The sequence below is a fragment of the Carcharhinus amblyrhynchos genome, chromosome 25 (assembly GCF_965287045.1).
Source record: "Carcharhinus amblyrhynchos chromosome 25, sCarAmb.v2.hapA, whole genome shotgun sequence".
In the NCBI taxonomy this organism is placed as follows: domain Eukaryota; kingdom Metazoa; phylum Chordata; class Chondrichthyes; order Carcharhiniformes; family Carcharhinidae; genus Carcharhinus; species Carcharhinus amblyrhynchos.
In genome coordinates, this window is record NC_137348.1 from 4,920,926 (window position 1) to 4,940,169 (window position 19,244).

Consider the following 19,244-nt stretch of genomic DNA (forward strand, 5'->3'; position numbering starts at 1 on the left):
TTAATAAATTGATGTTTGAGAGACCTCGCAATGCAAAAATGGCCTTTATGTCAACATCATTCTAATGCAGGAAAGTTTCAAAATGCTGTGATGATACAAAGCCCGAGTTCTTGCTATGAACATCCTGTGGTCATAATCTTTTGAGTGTTTTAGTTTGTGATAGAGATATTAATGATGGTTAGCTGATGGGTCCTTTTGTGTTTTTCGTGGTCTCAGGATACCCTACAGACCTTTGGAGCCAGTTGAGTACCTTTGAAGTGTAGTCACTGTTATAAATGTGCAGAAACACAGCAATCTCTCTCAAATAAAAATGAGGCAGTAGACCTGATAATGGTTGTAAGATTGAAGGAGCTGGCAACTTGAATCCATCCCCCTGCCACCCCCGTATCTCCAAGCCCCTTGTGGCACTTAGTCACTGACACTGAGTACCTGATGTGGCCCATAACCGGTGTAAGTGATACTAAGGATATAACCTTGCTGACGGGTGTCTGTTCTTCACCAGGTGCACAGAACTTGTTTGGGAACAGCGGTGCCAAGACATTTGGGTTTGGCTCTACCACTTTTGGATCGGATCAGAAACCATCAGGCTCGTTCAGCGCTGGCTCCAGCGTCGCCACTCAAGGATTTGGCAGCTTTGCCACGCCCACAAAACCCCCAGGTAATTTGTTCCGAGGACTGACTGGGCAGGGCGGGTGATTCCGATCAGTAAAGGGAGCTGGGGGCTCTGCGATGTGAGCTGGCTGAGAGAGAAACATTCACATTTGAAGATTGGAGTTGTGCTCATGTTTCAGTTTTTCTGGGGATTTGTAAGTGGCCTGAGTGAAGCAGATTATGGTTCAAAATTCTAATCACTCAACGTTTAAAATGTATCAGATTATCCGAATAATATTACCAAATGTCTCAACACCTGATGAGGCGGAGATGCTGGCGTTGGACTGGGGTGGGCACAGTAAGAAGTCTCACAACACCAGATTAAAGTCCAACAAGATTATTTGGTAGCACGTGCTTTTGGAGCGCTGCTCCTTCGTGAGGTGACTCATCTGATGAAGGAGCAGCAATCTGAAAGCTCGTGATTCCAAATAAACCTGTTGGACTTCAAACTGGTGTTGAGACTTCTTACTGTGCCAACACCTAACCTCAGACATCTTCCTGAGGTGTTTGTTTCTTCCCCTTTCTCCCTCTCACTGCCAACTGATCACTTTTTGCTCATTCTCGTGTGTGTGTGTTTCGTTCCAATGTTAAATCATTGCATTGAGTTGTGTTGTTCTTTCATTCACCCTCCCTTTCTTTCCTCTTTACTCTCCAGGTGGTTTTGGTGCTGCTCCAGTGTTTGGCAGTCCTCCGGGCTTTGGTGCTGCCCCGACTTTCGGAGGGTCCCCAGCGTTTGGAGGTGCCACAGGTTTTAGTGGAGCCATGAGTCCTTCAGGAGGCAAGGTGTTTGGTGAAGGAACGGCAGCTGCCAGTGCCGGAGGATTTGGGTAAGACCTGGGGAAATGTTTGGTGGGGCTGGAAGGGATGCAGTGGGATGATTGGATCTATCTGTGTGTTGATAGCATGAAATACAGTGAAATTGCAAAGAGTCAGGCTTGGAAGGCACGAAATTCAGGTTATGTCAAGTCACCAACCCTTCTCACCGACAGAATGGCCAATCCCATAGAACATTGCCGGTGATGAGCTGAAATTCCAAATTGGCTACTCCTGATTAGCTGAACTTGGCTAAGCTTGTCATAGATCCCACCAGCCAATCAGAGGCTACATAAGAGTGCACCATCATGGGGCACTGGGAAAGCCTTCGCTTGATATTGAGATCTCCCTGCGAAAGTACTTGCAAAAGCTGCAAGAAAGTCAATGTTTTCAGCAGAGTGAAGGTGAGGTTGATGCAAGTGTAAGACCGTGACATCAAGCGGAAAATGGACATCATAATGGAGTGGGAGATTCCGCCGCTGAGCCACCATCATGAAACACAGCATCTTGGGACAATTGGACAAGCTGGCATCCCCTCCAGCAAGGAGAAGAATGAGCGTTATTGGCTATCCCAACATGTCTGAGGCACTGCTGACATAGTCCAAGATCTCCCGAGCAGAGAAAGTTTCCATCTCTCCAGCAGGAAAGGGTAGTTTCCCTGGTGAAGAAACTGGGCCACATGGAGTTTACCTGAAGTATTGGGTTACGTGGAGACCCAGTCATGTGGGATGGGGCCTCCTCAGCTTTCCCCAAACTCTACTTCACACACATGTGGAGGAGGCTTCCTTGGGATTTGGTTCATTGAGATTTTTGTATTATAAAAAGCTATAGTTAATTCTATTTGTTGGGGAAATAATTGAAGGTTACGGGTAGCCAATCAGTTTATTTTGGCCTATCTGCAGTCAGCTTCTGCATCGTGAGCCAAACACCATGGACCTGAACCCACATCTCTCCTTGCGCCCATTCTAAAACTCACCCTGTTCACAGAGTCTACCTTGGCCCTAATTACACTAAACTACTGACCGCCCAACCTCTCTGCCTCGCCCTTGTTCTAGCTGCAGTTGTTCCCACTCAGGAAGACAGTGGTTAGCACTGCTGCCTCACAGCGCCAATGACCCGGGTTCAATTCTGGCCTCGGGTCAGTTTGTGTGGAGTTTACACATTCTCCCCATGTCTGTGTGGGTTTCCTCCGGGTGCTCCAGTTTCCTCCCACGGTCCAAAGGTGTGCAGGTTAGATTGATTGACTATGCTGAATTAACCTTAGTGTTGGGGGAATAGCAGGGTAAATATCAGGGGTTACAGGAACAGGGCCTGGGTGGGATTGTGATTGATGCAGACTCAGTGGGTCAAATGGCCTCCTTCTGCACTGTGAGGATATTATGTCCAAACTGCTATCAGCATTTCCTCCTTATCCTTAACCCCTCTTTCCTACTGTCCTATCTCCCAACTCTGAATCCTTTCCAATGTCCTTGGACATGTTGTTGCCTCTCAGGTTTGTGACCATCCACATGGACATCTTGGCTGTACTTGATGGTACAGAAAAAGAGAGTGTGTATCCAGACATAATGCAAGCTTTGTGAATGACCATTTCCTCCCCCACCCCTGGACCCATTGTGAAATCTCCTGGGGGAAGCAGGGAAAAAAATCCTGAAGCTAATTTAGGAATATACTCTGTAAAATTCTAAGCGTGTCGAGGCAGCTCCAGGAAACCACACAGAGTCATACATGTTACCAAGCCAGCACTTTACCTCTGTCGCACAAGGTGCCTTCTGTCAGGATCCTACCCAGCACCCTTCTCCAGGACTATACAACCACATTCCTCAGATACCTCGAATAGTTGGTTGCAAAGGAGGGAAATTCTGAAAAGTAGCATTTCTGAACGTTTAACCTGTCTTTTATGCTTCTAACCTGACTCAAATCAACTAGATCTGATGTGTTTTTTTTAATCTGTTGCTAAATGCACCCAAATTGAGAGAGAGAAGGGTGAATCACTCAGTAATTCGGTGCCTCATTATTTTTCCCTGAAGCTATACGTTAAACTGAAAAAAAAGATAAAAGATGAATCTAATAAAGTCCAGCCACTGTTGGCTGTGTACATTTTTATTCATCTGATTGTGGCAGGTGGCAAAGGTTGTGCTTGACTATAGAAGATTACGGGGCAATCTCACTGAGATGTTTAAGATGATTAAAATGTTTGGTTTGATAAGAGAGGTAAAACATAACTGAGAGGGGTAACATTAAAAATTAGAAAGAGGCTGTTCAGGGTTGATGTGAGGAAATACTTGTACTGTCGGGATTCTATGATTCTATTTCACGCACACGGTTATGGAAATCTGCAATTCCTCTCTCTTCTTCACGACCACCGCTACAGAAAGTTACAGAGACTCGATGCCAATTGAAAATTCCGAAACTGAGATTCATAAGTTTTTTTTGTTAGGCAAGGGTATTAAAATATTCTCCGGTTTTCTCGGTCAGATTGATTGGCCGTGCTAAATTGGCTCGACTATCAGAGGATTATCAGGGTGGATATGTGGGGTTACGGGAATGGGACTTGGGTCGGATTGTGGTCAGTGCAGACTTGATGGGCCAAATGGCCGTCTCCTATACTGTAGGGATTTTATGAACCAAAGCAGATGAATGGGGTTAAGCTTCAGATCAAGTGTGGTTTAATTGAATGCTAGAACAGAATCGAAAGGCTGAGTGGCCCTCTCCTGTTCATATATAATTACTCTGATGCACTTGCATTCTGTGTAGATATTTGGATCTTCACATCCTCTTTGCAACAGCATCTGTTCTGTTCAGATATGGGGGACCAATATCACAGAGCCACTCGCTGTATTTGGGTCACTGAACCTGACTCCCTTGTCCTGGTTACAGATGGAGCCAGTGTAGTGTGTCTTGAGCCTGTGATTCTACCCCCAGGTAATGGAAACTGGATTTAGTTTCATCAGCACAGAATTAGCGGGCGGATTCTGGTCTGCCTGGATTTATAGCCAAACACTCAGCAATATGAAATGCTTATGATCTGTTTAATCCATAAAAACTTCTGGTTGTTCCTGTATATAGAGTACAGAAGGGTGTCCATTTGGCTCCTTGTGTCTGTACCCAGCTCTTTGTAAAAGGTATTCAATTGGTCCTGTTTGTTGCCCTTTCTATATGGCCCTACAATTCCTTTCCCCTTTGAGTTTATCCCTCACTATTCAATCTGCTTCTGCCATTCTTTCACAAGGATTAGGAGCAGGAGTCAGCCATTCAGCCCCTCGAGCCTGCTCTACCATTTAATATGATCATGGCTGATCTTACCTTGGCCTCATCTCCACCTTCCTGCCCACTCCCTAGAACCCTTCATCCGCTAATTAAAAACCTTTCTTCCTCTGCCTCAGATTTGCTGAGTGTTCCGGCATCCATTGCACTCTGGGGTAGGGAATTCCACAGATTCACCACCCTTTGAGTGAAGTCATTCCTCCTCCTTTCTGTTTTAAATCTGCCTGACTCCCCAGCCTCTTGTTCTAGAATGTCCAACAAGACAAATATCCACTCTATGTCTACCCTATCCCCTTTAGCATCCCATATACCTCAATTCAATCTCCTCTTGTTCTTCTAAATCCAATGAGTTTAAGGCCTAAACGACTCAATCTCTCTTCATTAGACAAGTCCTTCATCCTTGGAATCAATCTAATGAACCTTCTGTGAGCTGCCTGTACTGCATTTACATCCTACTCAAGTAAAGGGACCAGAACCACGCACAGTGCTCCAGGTGCTTTCTCGCAGCAGCACTTTGCACATAGCTATGTTCTGAAAAGAAGATCATATTTCTAAATGCAGTAGAGTTGGGAAAAGAAGGTGATTGTTAGTAAATTAGGAGCTCATCCTCTCCTTCACAAAAGCTTTTGTTTTCCCCAAAGTGTTGGGTATTTGGCCCTGTCATTGACTGAACTGGTCCACATTATTTCCCATGTCGTATATCTGTTAACAGGTAGAAGTCTCACAACACCAGGTTAAAGTCCAACAGGTTTATTTGGAATCATGAGCTTTCAGAGCGCTGCTCCTTCATTAGGTTACTAACCTGATGCAGGGGCAGCTCCCTGAAAGCTCATGATTCCAAATAAACCTGTTGGACTTTAATCTGGTGTTGTGAGACTTCTTACTGCGCCCACCCCAGTCCACATTATATCTGTTAAGTCTGCTGTGAATTTAAAATTAACACAATGAGCCTCATCTGTGTGGCTGGCTGCAGTTCCACTGTTAGTTAATTAGATCAGTCCCCTAACCAAAGCCCAGCAGCAGAAACTGAAAATGCAAGTCAAAGGCTGGGAATTCTGCAACAAGTAACTCACCTCCTGACTCCCCAACTTCACCTACGAGGCACAAGTCAGGAGTGTGATGGAATATATTCTTGACTTGCCTGGAATTGTGCGGCTCCAACTGTGGGAAGCTTGACACCATCGAGAACAAAGCACTGATAGACACAAAACCCACCAGCTTTAACAGCTGTGTAGCATGGCTGCAGTGTGCTACAAGGTGTACTGCCACATGGCACCTTTGCACCCCCCTCCCCCAAAAAACTTATGATCGATCTCTGCCAGTGAGACAAGGACAGCAAGTGCGTGGGAACACCATCACCTCCAAGTTGCGCACACCACCCTGACTCAAGCACACGTCTCCATTCCTTCATCATCACTGAGTCAAAGTCAGCCAACACGCCACTGGCTACAGGAAGGTGTCTCTACATCACCTTCTTAGAGATGGGGAATAAATGCTAGCTTCACCGTCTCTCAATGATAATGGGTAGTTTAAGAGTTCGGTTGAACGTGATAAATTACGTTACAGCTTTACAAAAACTGCAGTAGTTGTCTGGCTTTACACAATACACAGTTGTCTAAATCCTGACTACTGGAGTACGCCTTCCTTTAGCTCACTGCCTTTTAAGTGGTCAATTGTATGTAGTTGCTAACCAATATCTATCTTTTTTTACACAGCTTTGGAAACACTGCCAATGCACAAACGTTTGCAAGCGTGGCAAATCAACACAATGCAGGGGCTTTTGGAACAAGTGGGCAGACACCTGGTTTTGGAGGACAAGCAGCCAGTTTTACAGGCTTTGGACCCAGCGGAGGAGGTATGGATTCCCCTGTTTACAGCCAACATTCTACAGAGGTCAGACACAGGCCTTTTGGATCACCTGGTCCCCTCCCACCCTACATCATCTCATCCTGTTAGCATATCTCATCTATTCCTTTCTCTCTCGCGTTTATTGAGCTTCCCATTAATGACATTAATGCCATAGACCTTAAAGACTCCAAGGTAACGAGTTTCACGTTCTGCCTACTCTCTGGGTGAAGAAGTTCCTCCCGAATTCCTTATTGGATTTGTAAGTAACTGTCGTACATGCACATTGACCTGGACACACACATGGAAACAGAATAGCTGATAAAGTGGTTACAGTACAGAAAAAAGGCCATTTGGTCCATCACATCTGTGCTGACTCTCTGCAAAAGCAATTGATTTGACCCTGGTCTTTTCCCCACAGTCCTGTAATATTTTCTCTTCAGATAATGATTTAATTCTCTTAAAGCTGTAATTGGATCTGCCTCCAATCAATTCTCAAACCACACTCACTCCAGAGTAGTGATGGGCTACACGCAGCCCATGAGACATTTTGTTGACTGTTGCCAATGTGTAGAGTTGCCATATTCCATCCATGCAGACTTTTTCCTAATGGAATGAAGTGATACGCACATAAAACAAGGACAAGTGAAGTGAGGTGTGTGCTGATCGCTCACAACATTGACTGTGAGAGCATCTGTGTCCAAAATATAAATATTTGTTTAGCTGTTACCATCTGAATTTGTTTGCTCTATTACCATATGAATGATTAAGCATTTGCTAAGTGTATTTAATGTTGTTCATTGGGTCACAGTTAGTGAACAAGCCTGATTTCACTGAGGTGACGTGGGGGGGAGGCCCACTCACTAGCCGAGGTTACCCATCACTCTTCCCGGCCCAAATCACTTGTTTCTTAAACGATGTTTTCCTCCAGCTGTCGTTGCTTCTTTTGCCAATTACTTTAAATTGTCATCCTCTGATTCTTAGTCTTTCCAGCAGTGGGAGTAGTTTCTTCCTTTCTACGCTACCTAGACCACACTCATGATTTTGACTACCTCCATTGGCCCCACCTTCTCCGTTTTACCTTGCATCTAACATTGTTCATTCTCTCTATGTTAAACAGTTGTAAACAGTTGTGGTAAGTTGGGGAATGGCGTTAAGCAGGAAATTAGAGAAGCAACATAACAAAGGTGCTGCAGTAATCATGGGTGATTTTAATCTACATAATGATTGGGAAAACCAAATTGGCAATAATGTTGTAGTGGATGAATTCCTAAAGTGTGTATGAGATGATTTGACAGACCAGTGCACTGAGGGTCCAAATCAGGAATGTGCAGTGAGAAAGGGTGAATTAATCCACAAAACCAGAAAGATGTGGAGGCTTTGGAGAGGGTAGAGAAAAGATTTGCTGGGATGTTGGCTGACATTGAGGATATTAGCTCCAGAGGCGCTGGAGAAACTTGGTTTTTTTCTCACTGGAACGATGTAGGTTGAGGGGTGACTTGATAGAAGTCTACAAGATTGAGGGGCATGGACAGACTGGATAGTCAGAAGCTTTTTCCCAGGGTGAAAGAATCAATTACTAGGGGGCGTAGGTTTGAGGTGCAAGGGGCAAAGTTAAAGGAGATGTACAAGGCAAGTTTTTTACCAAGAGGGTGGTGGGTGCCTGAAACTCGCTGCCGAGGGAGGTAGTGGAAGCAAATATAATAGTGAGTTTTAAGGGGCGTCTGGACAAATACGTGAATAGGATGGGAATAGAGTGATATGGTCCCCGGAAGAGTAGGGGGTTTTTGTTCACTTGGGCAGCATGGTCGGCGCAGGTTTGGAGGGGCCAAAGGGTCTATTCCTGTGCAGTAGTTTCCTTTGTTCTTTAATTTTGTTGTAGGGGTCCTTTAGGGAACAGTAATCAAGTTCGTCATTAGGACGGCACGGCTGTTAGCACTGTTGCCTCACAGCTCCAGGGACCCAGGCTCAATTCCAAATTCAGGTCACTGTCTGTGCAGAGTCTGCATATTCTCTCTATGTCTGTGTGAGTTTCCTCCGGGTGATTCCTGGTTTCCTCCCACAGTCCAGAGATGTGCAAGTTAGATTGATTGGCTATGCTAAGTTGCCCTTTGTGTCAGGGGACCCGCAGGCTAAATATGTGAGGTTATAGAGAAAGGGCCCGGGTGGGATTGTTGTCAGTGCAAGCTTGTGATGGGCCGAATGGCTTCGTTCTGCATTGTCGGGTTCTATGCTGACTCGTGTAGAAGGTGAAGTAGTCCAATCCAAACGCAGAAGTTAACCTCCATCTGCCAATCGTCAGCCCATCGGTCCAATTGAGCAAGATTCCGTTGCAATCTGAGATAACTTTCTTCACTGTCTACTACTTTGGTGGGGCAAGCAGAATGGCAGAGTGTTAGTTAAGTGATAGATTGGGAAATGTTGACGTATAAAGGGACCTGAGTGTTCTTGTACATCAGTCACTGAGCGAATGTGCAGGTGCAGCAGACAGTTAAAACAGCAAATAGGCAAACGGTATGTTGGCCTTCATTGCAAGAGGATTTGAGTACAGGAGCAAAGATATTTCACTGCAGCTGTACAGGGCCTTGGTGAGACCACACCTGGAGTATTGTGTGCAGGTTTGGTCTCCTTATGTAAGAAATGATATACTTACCGCAGAGAGAGCATGTAGCGAATGTTCACCAGATTGATTCTTGGAATAGTGGGATTTTCGTTTGAGGAGCGATCGAGTCAGTTGGTCCTGTATTCATTGGAGTTTAGAAAAATGGGATCTCATCGAAGCATATAGAATTCTGACAGGGTTGGCCAGACTGGATGCAGGGATATTTTCCCTGCCTTGGCAGTGGGTGGGAGGGGTGGGGGTGGTCTAGACCAAGAGGTCACAGTCTCAAGCTGTAGGGTAGGTATTGTTAGGATAGAAATGTGGCGAAATCTCTTCGCTAAGAGCGATGAGCCTGTGGAATTCTCTACCCCAGAGGGTGTGGAGGCCAAGTCACTGAATTTTATTAAGAATGAAATAGATTTCTAGACTCTAAAGGTGTCAGAGAGCATGGGGAGAGTGGAGGAGTATGATGTTTGGGACGGAATCAGCAAGCTCAAAAAGGCAAATTACTTACTCCGCTCCGATTTCCAGTTTCTCAATCAAATCCAGTTTCGGAATTTTAAAACATTCATTCGACCATTCCTTAGCCTTCACATTTCTAGTCTTCCCTGATAATAACCTCTCAGTACTGATATCATCCTTGTGTCCGTTTCACACCTTTCCCAGTTCCTCTACATGCTTCTTTACAATGTATTGCCCAGAACTGTCCACAGTACTCCCAGCGCGGTCTAACTGAGATTGTATACAAGTTTAACATGACTCAGGTACAGTTTGGTGTTGTGCACTTCTCTTCCAACTAGATTGTGAATTAATTCTGGTAAGTTCAGGAAGTCAGAATTGAGAGGTAACTGAGCCCGAGATGAGGAATAACCATGGACCTGTCGGCTCGTAGCTTTACCAAGTATGAAAAGCATCCTGTTTGTCTCAATTTAACGTGTATTGAAAGGACCGTGCAAATCAGAAACTAGCTTGTTTTCTGCTGTGGTACAAGTTTATGTGCCATTCCATTTATTAGAAAAAGGGCTGGTCTTCTAAGTCCTCGGGACACCCCAAAGTAGAACATAGAACACTACAGCACAGACAGGCCCTTCGGCCCACAAGTTGCACCGATCATATCCATACCTACCAGGCCATAGAACTATCTATAACTCCCAATCCCATTAAATCCCATGTACTCATCCAGAAGTCTTTTAAAAGACCCCAGCAAGTCCGCCTCCATCACCACCGACGGCAGCCGATTCCACTCACTCACCACCCTCTGAGTGAAAAACTTACCCCGACATCCCCTCTGTACTTGCTCCCCAGCACCTTAAACCTCGTAGCGTACTTTTTGAAATGTAGATACCGTTGTAATGAAGGAATTGTGGGTCCTCTAAGTAAATGCCATGGCATCATCGCAAGAGCCTTTGTTTTCACATCTATTCAGGAGCAATAATCATCTTTTCCCCTAATTCTTGCAAGGACTTGAGCACCTAATCCAAGCTGAGACGCTCTTAACCTTGCCTCCAGAGTCTAGGAATAGAAGTTAGGTGAGATCCTAAACGAATATTTCTCATCACTATTTACCGTTGAGAAAAGCATGGATGTTAGGGAACTTGAGAAAATAAATAGTGATGTCTTGAGGAATGTACATAATACAGAGAAGGAGGTGCTGGAAGTCTTAAAGCGCACCAAGGTAGATAAATCCACAAGACCTGATGAAGTGTATCCTCCTGTGGGAGGCTAGGGAGGAAATTGCAGGTCCCCTAGCAGAGATATTTGAATCATCGATAGTCACAGGTGAGGTACCTGAAGATTGGAGGCAAATGTTGTGCCTTTGTTTTAAAAAGGGCTGCAGGGAAAAGCCTGGGAACTACAGACCAGTGAGCCTCACATCTGTGGTGGGTAAATTGTTGGAAGGTATTTTAAGAGACAGGATCTGCAGGCATTTAAAGATGCAAGGACTGATTAGGGACAGTCAGCATGGCTTTGTGAGTGGAAAATCATGTCTCAAATTTGATTGAGTTTTCTGAAGAGGTAACCGAAAAGGAAGGTGAGGGCAGTGAAGTTGATGTTATCTACATAGACTTTGACAAGGTACCGCATGATAGGTTGTTGCATAAAATTAAATCACACGGTATCCAAGGTGAGGTAGCCAAATAGATATAAAATTGGCTTGATGAGAGAAGCCAGAGGGTGGTTGTAGAGGGTTGTTTCTCAAACTGGATGCCTGTGACCAGCAGTGTGCCCCAGGGGTCGGTGCTGGGTCCACTGTTACTTGTCACTTATATTAATGATTTGGATGAGAATATAGGAGGCATGGTTGGTAAATTTGCAGATGACACCAAGATTGGTGGCATAGTAGACAGTGAAGAAAGTTATCTCAGATTGCAACGGAATCTTGCTCAATTGGGCCAGTGGGTTGACGATTGGCAGATGGAATTTAACTTAGATAAATGCAAGATGATGCATTTTGGTAGATTGAACCAGGGCAGGACTTACTCAGTTAATGGTAGGGCGTTGGGGAGAGTTAGAGAACAAAGAGATTTGGGGTACATGTTCATAGCTCCTTGAAAGTGGAGTCACAGATGGACAGAGTGGTGAAGAAGGCTTGATTTCATTGGTCAGAACGTTGAATACAGGAGTTGGGACGTCTTTTGAAATTGTGCAAGACATTGGTAAGGCCACACTTGGAATGGAATACTGTGTGCAATTCTGGTCACCTTTTACAGAATGGATATTATTAAACTAGAAAGAGTGCAGAAGATGTTTACTAGGATACTACTGGGACTTGATGGTTTGAGTTATAAGAAGAGGCTGGATAGACTGGGACTTTTTTCTCTGGAGCATAGAAGGCTGAGGGGTGATCTTAGAGGTTTATGAAATAATGAGGGGCATAGATCAGCTAGATAGTCAATATCTTTTTTCAAAGTAGGGGAGTCTAAAACTAGTGGCCATAGATTTAAGGTGAGAGGGGAGAGATACAAAAGTGTTCAGCTGGGCAATTTTTTCACACACAGGGTGGTGAGTGCCTGGAATGAACTGCTAGAGGTAATAGTAGAGGGGGGTGCAATTTTGTCTTTTACAAAGCGTTTAGACAGTTACATGGGTAAGATGGATATAGAGGGATATGGGCCAAATATGGGCAATTGGGATTAGCTTTGGAGTTTAACAAAAAGGGCAGCATGGACAAGTTGGGTCGAAGGACCTGTTTCCATGCTGTAAACCTCTATGACTCTGAATTATTAAATCAGGATAAGCAATGGGCTATTTCAGACTAAAATGAGAAACCTTGTTCACTCAAGAGGCTTGTGAATCTTTGCAAATCTGAACCTGGAAGATGTGAGTGCTGTCACTGAGCATGTTGGAGGCTGAGATTGATCAAATTCTGGGTGTGAAGGGAATTGAGGGATAGGGTGGGAAGTGAAGCTACTAAGTGATCAGCTGTGAACTTTTTGAAAGGAACTACAGGCTCAAGAGGCCCGATGCCTCCTGCCCCTGTTTTGTGTAGTACACCCAGTGTGTGGTATTAAGGGAGTGCTGTACTGTTGGAAGTGCTGTCTTTCAGACGGGGTATTAAACTGAAGCCCTGTTCTACGCCTTCAGATAAAATCCCTTTGGTGCAGAAGAGACCATTCAGCCCATCGAGCCTGCACTGAATCTCTGATGGGGTATTTTACCCAGGCCCTCTCCCCTGTCCTATCCCTGTAACCTTGCATGTACACCATGACCAATCCGCCTGACTTGCACATCTTTGGACTGTGGGGGGAAACCGGAGCACCCAGGAGAAACCCAGCACCCAGAGGACACCCACGCAGACACAAGGCAAACTCTGTGCAGACAGTGACCCAAACTAGGAATTGAACCCGGGTCCCTGGCACTGTGAGATAGCAAGCGCTAACCACTGTGTCACACAGGTGGATATAAAAGAGACAGTTTCGAGTAAAGCAGGGAAGTTCACCCCAGACCATTATTTATCCCTCAGCCATCATCATAAAAAAATCAAATGATTGTACATTTATTTCATTGCTATTTTTGGCACCTCGCTGAGTCTAATTTAGCTGCTGAATTTCTCAATGTTAGAACATTGACTGCACCTCGTTGGCTATGAAACTCTTCAGGCTGTCCTGACCTCTTAAAATGGGCTGTGTCAACGCAAGCTGTTATTATGTAAGCTTCTTATCTTTCTGATTGTTGGATGCATTTCTTAAAGGTGACACTAATTTTTCCTTTGCTTCTCATTAAATTGCAGGGTTTGGAAGTTTTGGCGCTCAACATCAGTAAGTAAATGAGACTGAAAGTTCATTTCTAACTGATACCAGAACCCGGAATCCTATTAACCCCTTGCCTGCTGATCAAGCTGAATCGACAATAAAACATGTCAGGCCCTTTATGGGTTAAAGACAGTTTTCCCACTTTTGCATTTTAAGCGATGCTTTGACTTTGCTTTTTGACAGTTGTGCTGTGTATCTGTTGTTTTCTGTATTTCTACTGTAAGAGGATTGTTTGTTTGGCTGTTTTGTTACTGAGTTCAATAAAGGATTAATCAGAGGAGGAATACACTTTATTATATAATGAGCAGATGGGAAGCTAAAGGACTTAAAAGAATAATTCTCATCTCATTTGATTTACATCCCCAGGTTTTAGTAAAGAGAGAGGTCAACCCCTGACTAAATTGCAATCTTTTCCGAAACACATTGGCTGGGTATATATATCTTTTGATTCATGGTTTAGATACAGCATCAATTTTGATCTTAATTGAGTGAGTGTTCCATGCTCATTCCCATTTTCTGTGTCCATGCACAGCAAGATCCCACAGGCTGCAAAGAGATTCATGACGCTGTAGCTTGGTTTAACATCTCATTGGAAAACTGGCACCTTCAACAGTGTGGCATTATTTCAGTACTGCGCTCCGAGTGTCAGCCTGGGTTATAAGGCACCAGTCTGTCAGATAAACATACTGCAGTGAGCTGCACTGACACCTGACCTTGATGTTTTACTCTGCAATTCAGTCACTTCAGAGATCCTTCTAAAACTATCCCTGATCTGAATTGCCGGTTTGTGTATAGGATTGGTTTGATCCCTTCCAGGAAAGTCCCAGCACTGAATTTTTAAAAAGCATTTGGGCAGTTATATGGATACGATGGGTACAGAGGGATACGGACCAAATGTGGGCAATTGGGTCTAGCTTAAGGGTTTAAAAAAGGGTGGCATGAGCAAGTTGGGCCGAAGGGCCTGTTTCCATGCTGTAAACCTCAATGACTCTATGAATTCCTCCAAATTATATAAAAAAAAACTTTGGATTTAAATGTTGCTGCAAGGTCCAATTTTATTTAAAGGTTGTTTTTTTAAAGATTGGTTTCTGATTCCAAGTTGGACTCATGTTGCAGTTGCAGCGTAAACCCCTATTCACAGTTTGCCTGTTTTGGGTGGTTAGTCAATGAGATTGTGCACAGACGGGAGGATCAAACCTGTCCATGCTGAACCCCGCACGTTGTGACAAGACGCTTGCTTTAGAATGCAAATTAAACAGATCCTTTCAGCCTTGGCAAATCCATCTGTTCCCAGATTTGCTGCTCAGTTCTTTCCTTTCTTTCAGTCACTTTGTTAAAACAAATGTGTTTGATTTGTCATAAAATGCTGGGAACTGAACTTGCTGCTAATTGATGTGACTGTTGTGACAGGAATAATGGCTGAGGTACAAATATTACCCTGACAATCAATAGTAACCTCCCAACTGGCTTTCCCTCCCTATTGGACATGTGCTGACATTCGCCCTCTCTTTAACTGCTTCACGTGTCCTGGTATTGACATTTTCTGATTCCAGTTGCTAATCTGACTCTAATCTCAAATTATACAATCCAGAAATAAATATTCCCTTCTCACTGATGATAACTCTGCCACCTGGATCCTCCAGCACCCTTTGCATTGCTCTCTCTCTCCCTGTCCATCTCCCTCTCTCCTCCCTCTTTGTACGCTTTCTCTCCCTGTCTCTCTCTCTCCCCCTTTGCTCTCTCCTTTTCTATCTGTCTTTCCTCCTCATTGCAATCTCTCTCTCCCTGTCTCTCTCTCTCACCTTCTTCCTTTGTACTCTCTCTCTCCCTGTCTGTCTCTCTCTCCTTTCCCTTTGTGCAGTCTCTCTCTCTCCCTTGCTCCCTGTCTCTCTATCTCTCTCTTCTCCCTCTTTGCTCTCCATTCTCTGCCCTTCTATCACCCCCCTTTGCCCCTTTCTCCTGGCCATCCCCTCTTCTCCCACCTTCCCCACCCCTCCTTGCTAGTTCCTCTTCCTCTCCTCTGTCTCCCTTAGCCTTACATGTCTTTATTTCCTACCTATTTTACTCAGTGCTATGCTGGACATTCACTCATTGTTTCTTCCAGGTTTGGGTTTAGTTTTTGGTTCGGAGGTCAACTAATTACTTCCTCATTTAGTTGTTTGGTCCTTGGTATTGTCCAGTGCCGTGTTCTCAGTGGTGAATTTTACACTGGACCTGAAGAATATCCCCAAGTCTACATTGCTAATGATCGATAGTGCACATTCAAACCCCACACCAGCCTCCTCCTGCCTCCCTTCATCTCACCATGCCAGCAGAATCTTCTATTCCTTTCCTCCCTGCTGTGTTAATCTTCTCCTGAAATACATCAGGATTTGCATTGCATCATACGAACTACTAGATTCAGAGCCTTTCTGTTCAGGTGATCCAGTTGTGTTTCTTTAGAAGCTGAATTCCCAATCCACTCAGTTACTGTTGATTATAAGATTATTTGACGTTGTTTCTGCACTTTAAAATACTTTGGTCATGAACAGGCGAGTGGAACCAAATGTGCACTTGGGTAGATGTTGCAGTGAGAGAGGTCTAAACTGGGAGAGACACACAAAATAGCATCAGACTTCCCTTTCCCGTTGAATCCTTTAACTGGTACTCGGGGAATGGTACCAGATGTGGCGTCCATTTGGTTATACATGGCTGCTGCAAGATGTTGTCATGTGCTGGTCGTGGACTTATTGTACTGTTTGAATAATGCAAAGTTACTATAGAGTCAACGCAAAACAAGGAAAATTGGGCTTGCTGCTGCCTTTTGTGTTGCAAAATTGATTGAGTCATATTGTGACTGTCCTTTTAAATTCTAAAACCATGCGGTGATAGAATTCACTTCTCCCACTCTGTTGTTTTGTCCTTTCATGGAGTGTGAGCGGCGCTGGAAAGGCCAACATTTGCTACCAATCCTTATCCCTTAAACTGAGTGGCTTAATTACCCATTTCAGGGAGGCATTTAAGAGTCACCTGCATTGCTGTGGCTCTAGAGTCACATGTAGGCCAGACTGGGTAAGAATGGCAGATTTCCTCCCCTAAAGGGATGCTGGTTAAGGTACATTGGCCACGCTCAATTCTCCCTCAGTGTATCCCTACAGGTGCCAGAGTGTGGCGACTAGGGGATTTTCACAGTCACTTCATTGCAGTGTTAATGTAAGCCTACTTGTGACATGAATAAAATAAATAAATGAACCAGATGGGTTTTGGCAACAATCGATGGTGGTTTCATGTCCACCACTCCTGAGACTACCTTTATATTCTCACATTTTTATTAATTAAATTTGTTGTTTCAAATTCCACCTGCTGCTCTGGTGGGATTTGAACCAGTGTCCCCAAGGCATTAATAAAAGCAAACCAAAAGTGAAAATGCTGGAAAATCTCAGCAGATCTGGCAGCACCTGTAAGGAGAGAAAAGAACTGACGTTTCGAGTCCAGATAACCCTTTGTCAAAGCTAAAAGGCATAGAAAGTGGGAGATGTTTATACTGCAGGGGGAGAGAATGAAAGATGTCCCTGGATTAACAAATAGTACAATGATATTATCACCACCTCTTCCCTCTGCTCCAACAGATGAAAAGGATATTCTGAATCAAGAACTGTTTTTTTTAAAGGAATATAGTATTAGAAATGGAACGTCCTTGGCTAAACAAAGCCCAAACGTATTGCAAAGAGTAGCTGAAGTTTTGTTGTGGATTATTTATTTTCTGTTTTCAAAATTCAAAAGTTTAAACTTTATTTATTAGTTACAATAAGGCTTACCTTAACACTGCAGTGAAATTACTGTGAAATTCCCCACGTCACCACACTCTAGCATATGTACAGGTCAATGCACCTAACCAGCAGGCCTTACATGTGGGAGGAAACCAGGGCTTCCGGAGGAAACCCACGCAGACATGGGGAGAATGTGCAAACTTCACACAGGCAGTGACCCATGCCAAGAATCAAACCTAGGTCCCTGGCATCGCTAACCACTGTGCAACTGTGCCACCCCTAGGATGCTCCTGGGTGTGATGAGAAATATCTTTATATCCCCCTGAAGGTGTAGAGTCTAATGAGTATTACACAAGTTCCAACCCATGGACTTTGCCAAGTTCATTGGATTCCATTCTCAGGATATTAACTGAATAATTCCCGCCGCCCCTCCTATCCCAAATCAGGAAAGGACCATCCGCTGTCACTAGGAGTAAGGAACTTCTATATTTTACACTCAGTAAGGGATTGTCATGGCGGTGATCCAGTGAGCTCCTATTGATACGCCTGAGGGGAAAAAAAGCAAGTCACTTCTCTGTAACATAATTAAGAATCCCTGGATATCTCGAAATACTTCACAACCAATTAAGTACATTCGAAGTGTAGTCAATGTTGCACTGAAGGAAATGCAGCAGCCGGTTTACATGCAGCCAGCTCCACAATGTGAGAATGAGAAATTACTTCTCTTTTGTCAGCTTTGGCTGAGGGATGAACATTGGCCAGAGCAGTGATGCCAACTCCCCTGCTCTTCTCCATGGGGATCTCTCATGTTCACCGGAGAGGGCAAATGGGGCCTCGGTTTAATTGGCACCTCTGGCAGTGTAGCATTCACTCAGTACTGTACGGGTGCCAGGATTTTACACTCCAGTCTCTGAAGTGGAATTTGTATCCAAAACCTTCCGAGGTTTGCATTAACCACGCAGGCCTGGCTGATGTCGTCTCGGAGGTGGGGGCATCAGGGATTGTGCCTCTTTCACTGTGGCCTCCTGGAACTCATTCGATCACCCTTGAGGAATTGTGGAGGAATTTCTCAAGCTTTTCTTAAATTGGCCTACATTTTCCTGCAAACCCCAACCACGGAAACCTGCCTCGTCCCCAGGGACGTTGTGTGACTGGTTTGTGGGCAGACTCCAAGCACCTGTCGTCCTGTCCTTAATTTAACAGGAGGATAGAGAGAGAAAAAAACAGCAGGAAGCAAGAGAGGCTTTTCCCTGATGCAAGATTTGCTGCTATTGGTTTGGTAGATTTGTGCAGTGGGGGGTAATGTGGTTAAATCTCCCCTGAGGTCCCGCTGTCCCGTGGAGAAGGATCCGAGCTTCGCCAGCCTGTCTGCATCGCTGAAACCAATTTACTCCAAACTGTGGGGGGTGCGGGCTGAGGGAGAGGGGGTTGTTTGTACAGTTGTCACAGAGAAAGACTTAAAGAGCAATATGGGCAGAAATAAATTGAAGTTTATTTCACGTCATCTCCTTAAAGCAGCGACCCAACCAGGCAGGAGATATAAAATTCACACCCCGACTGAAATCTCACCAGAAATGAGTTTTGAGGCAGTGATTGGTTTGCTGTTTTTCAGTTGATTCTATGTTTAATTCTTTTTTCTTTTTTCAGATCCGGTCAGTCATTCACCAGTGGATGGAGGGGCTGAATTCTATGCAGCTTTTATTTGATTCTTTTTATGAAGTATATATATTATATTATATATATATGATAATTGGTAACCCAAAAGTTGTTGTGGGTGGCACGATTTACATTGAATCATAATTGCAAGCCAGTAAGGTCATTGTGCAGAGTCTGATGGAATCATGTGTGTTGCTCTGGGATATGCCTGTCACATGATATCATGTTAACGCCATACTTTGTCTAATAAAATTCTATTTTAAATTTGCCCTTATCTTCTCACTTTGTCAATGAGGCCCTGCTGATAGTTTAGACCCTTTCTGCTCCAAAGCTTCCCACAGTTGCCACGTACCCATTTTCATAGAATCCCGACAGTGCAGAATGAGGCCTTTCGGCCCATTGAGTTTGCAC

The 19,244-nt window shown here is 44.3% G+C and overlaps 1 protein-coding gene across 1 annotated transcript in view; it reads left to right on the plus strand.

Annotated features, from left to right (window-relative positions):
- nup214 (nucleoporin 214) overlaps positions 1-19,097 on the plus strand; it is a 159,574-nt gene extending 140,477 nt beyond the window's left edge. The window contains exons 32-36 of the mRNA XM_080211964.1: positions 503-658; positions 1,307-1,478; positions 6,444-6,583; positions 13,407-13,434; positions 18,825-19,097. Of these exons, the coding sequence (XP_080068090.1) occupies positions 503-658; positions 1,307-1,478; positions 6,444-6,583; positions 13,407-13,434; positions 18,825-18,861 (533 nt within the window). The 3' untranslated portion in view covers positions 18,862-19,097. The remainder of the gene's footprint in view (positions 1-502; positions 659-1,306; positions 1,479-6,443; positions 6,584-13,406; positions 13,435-18,824) is intronic.
- The last annotated feature ends 147 nt before the right edge of the window (positions 19,098-19,244 follow it).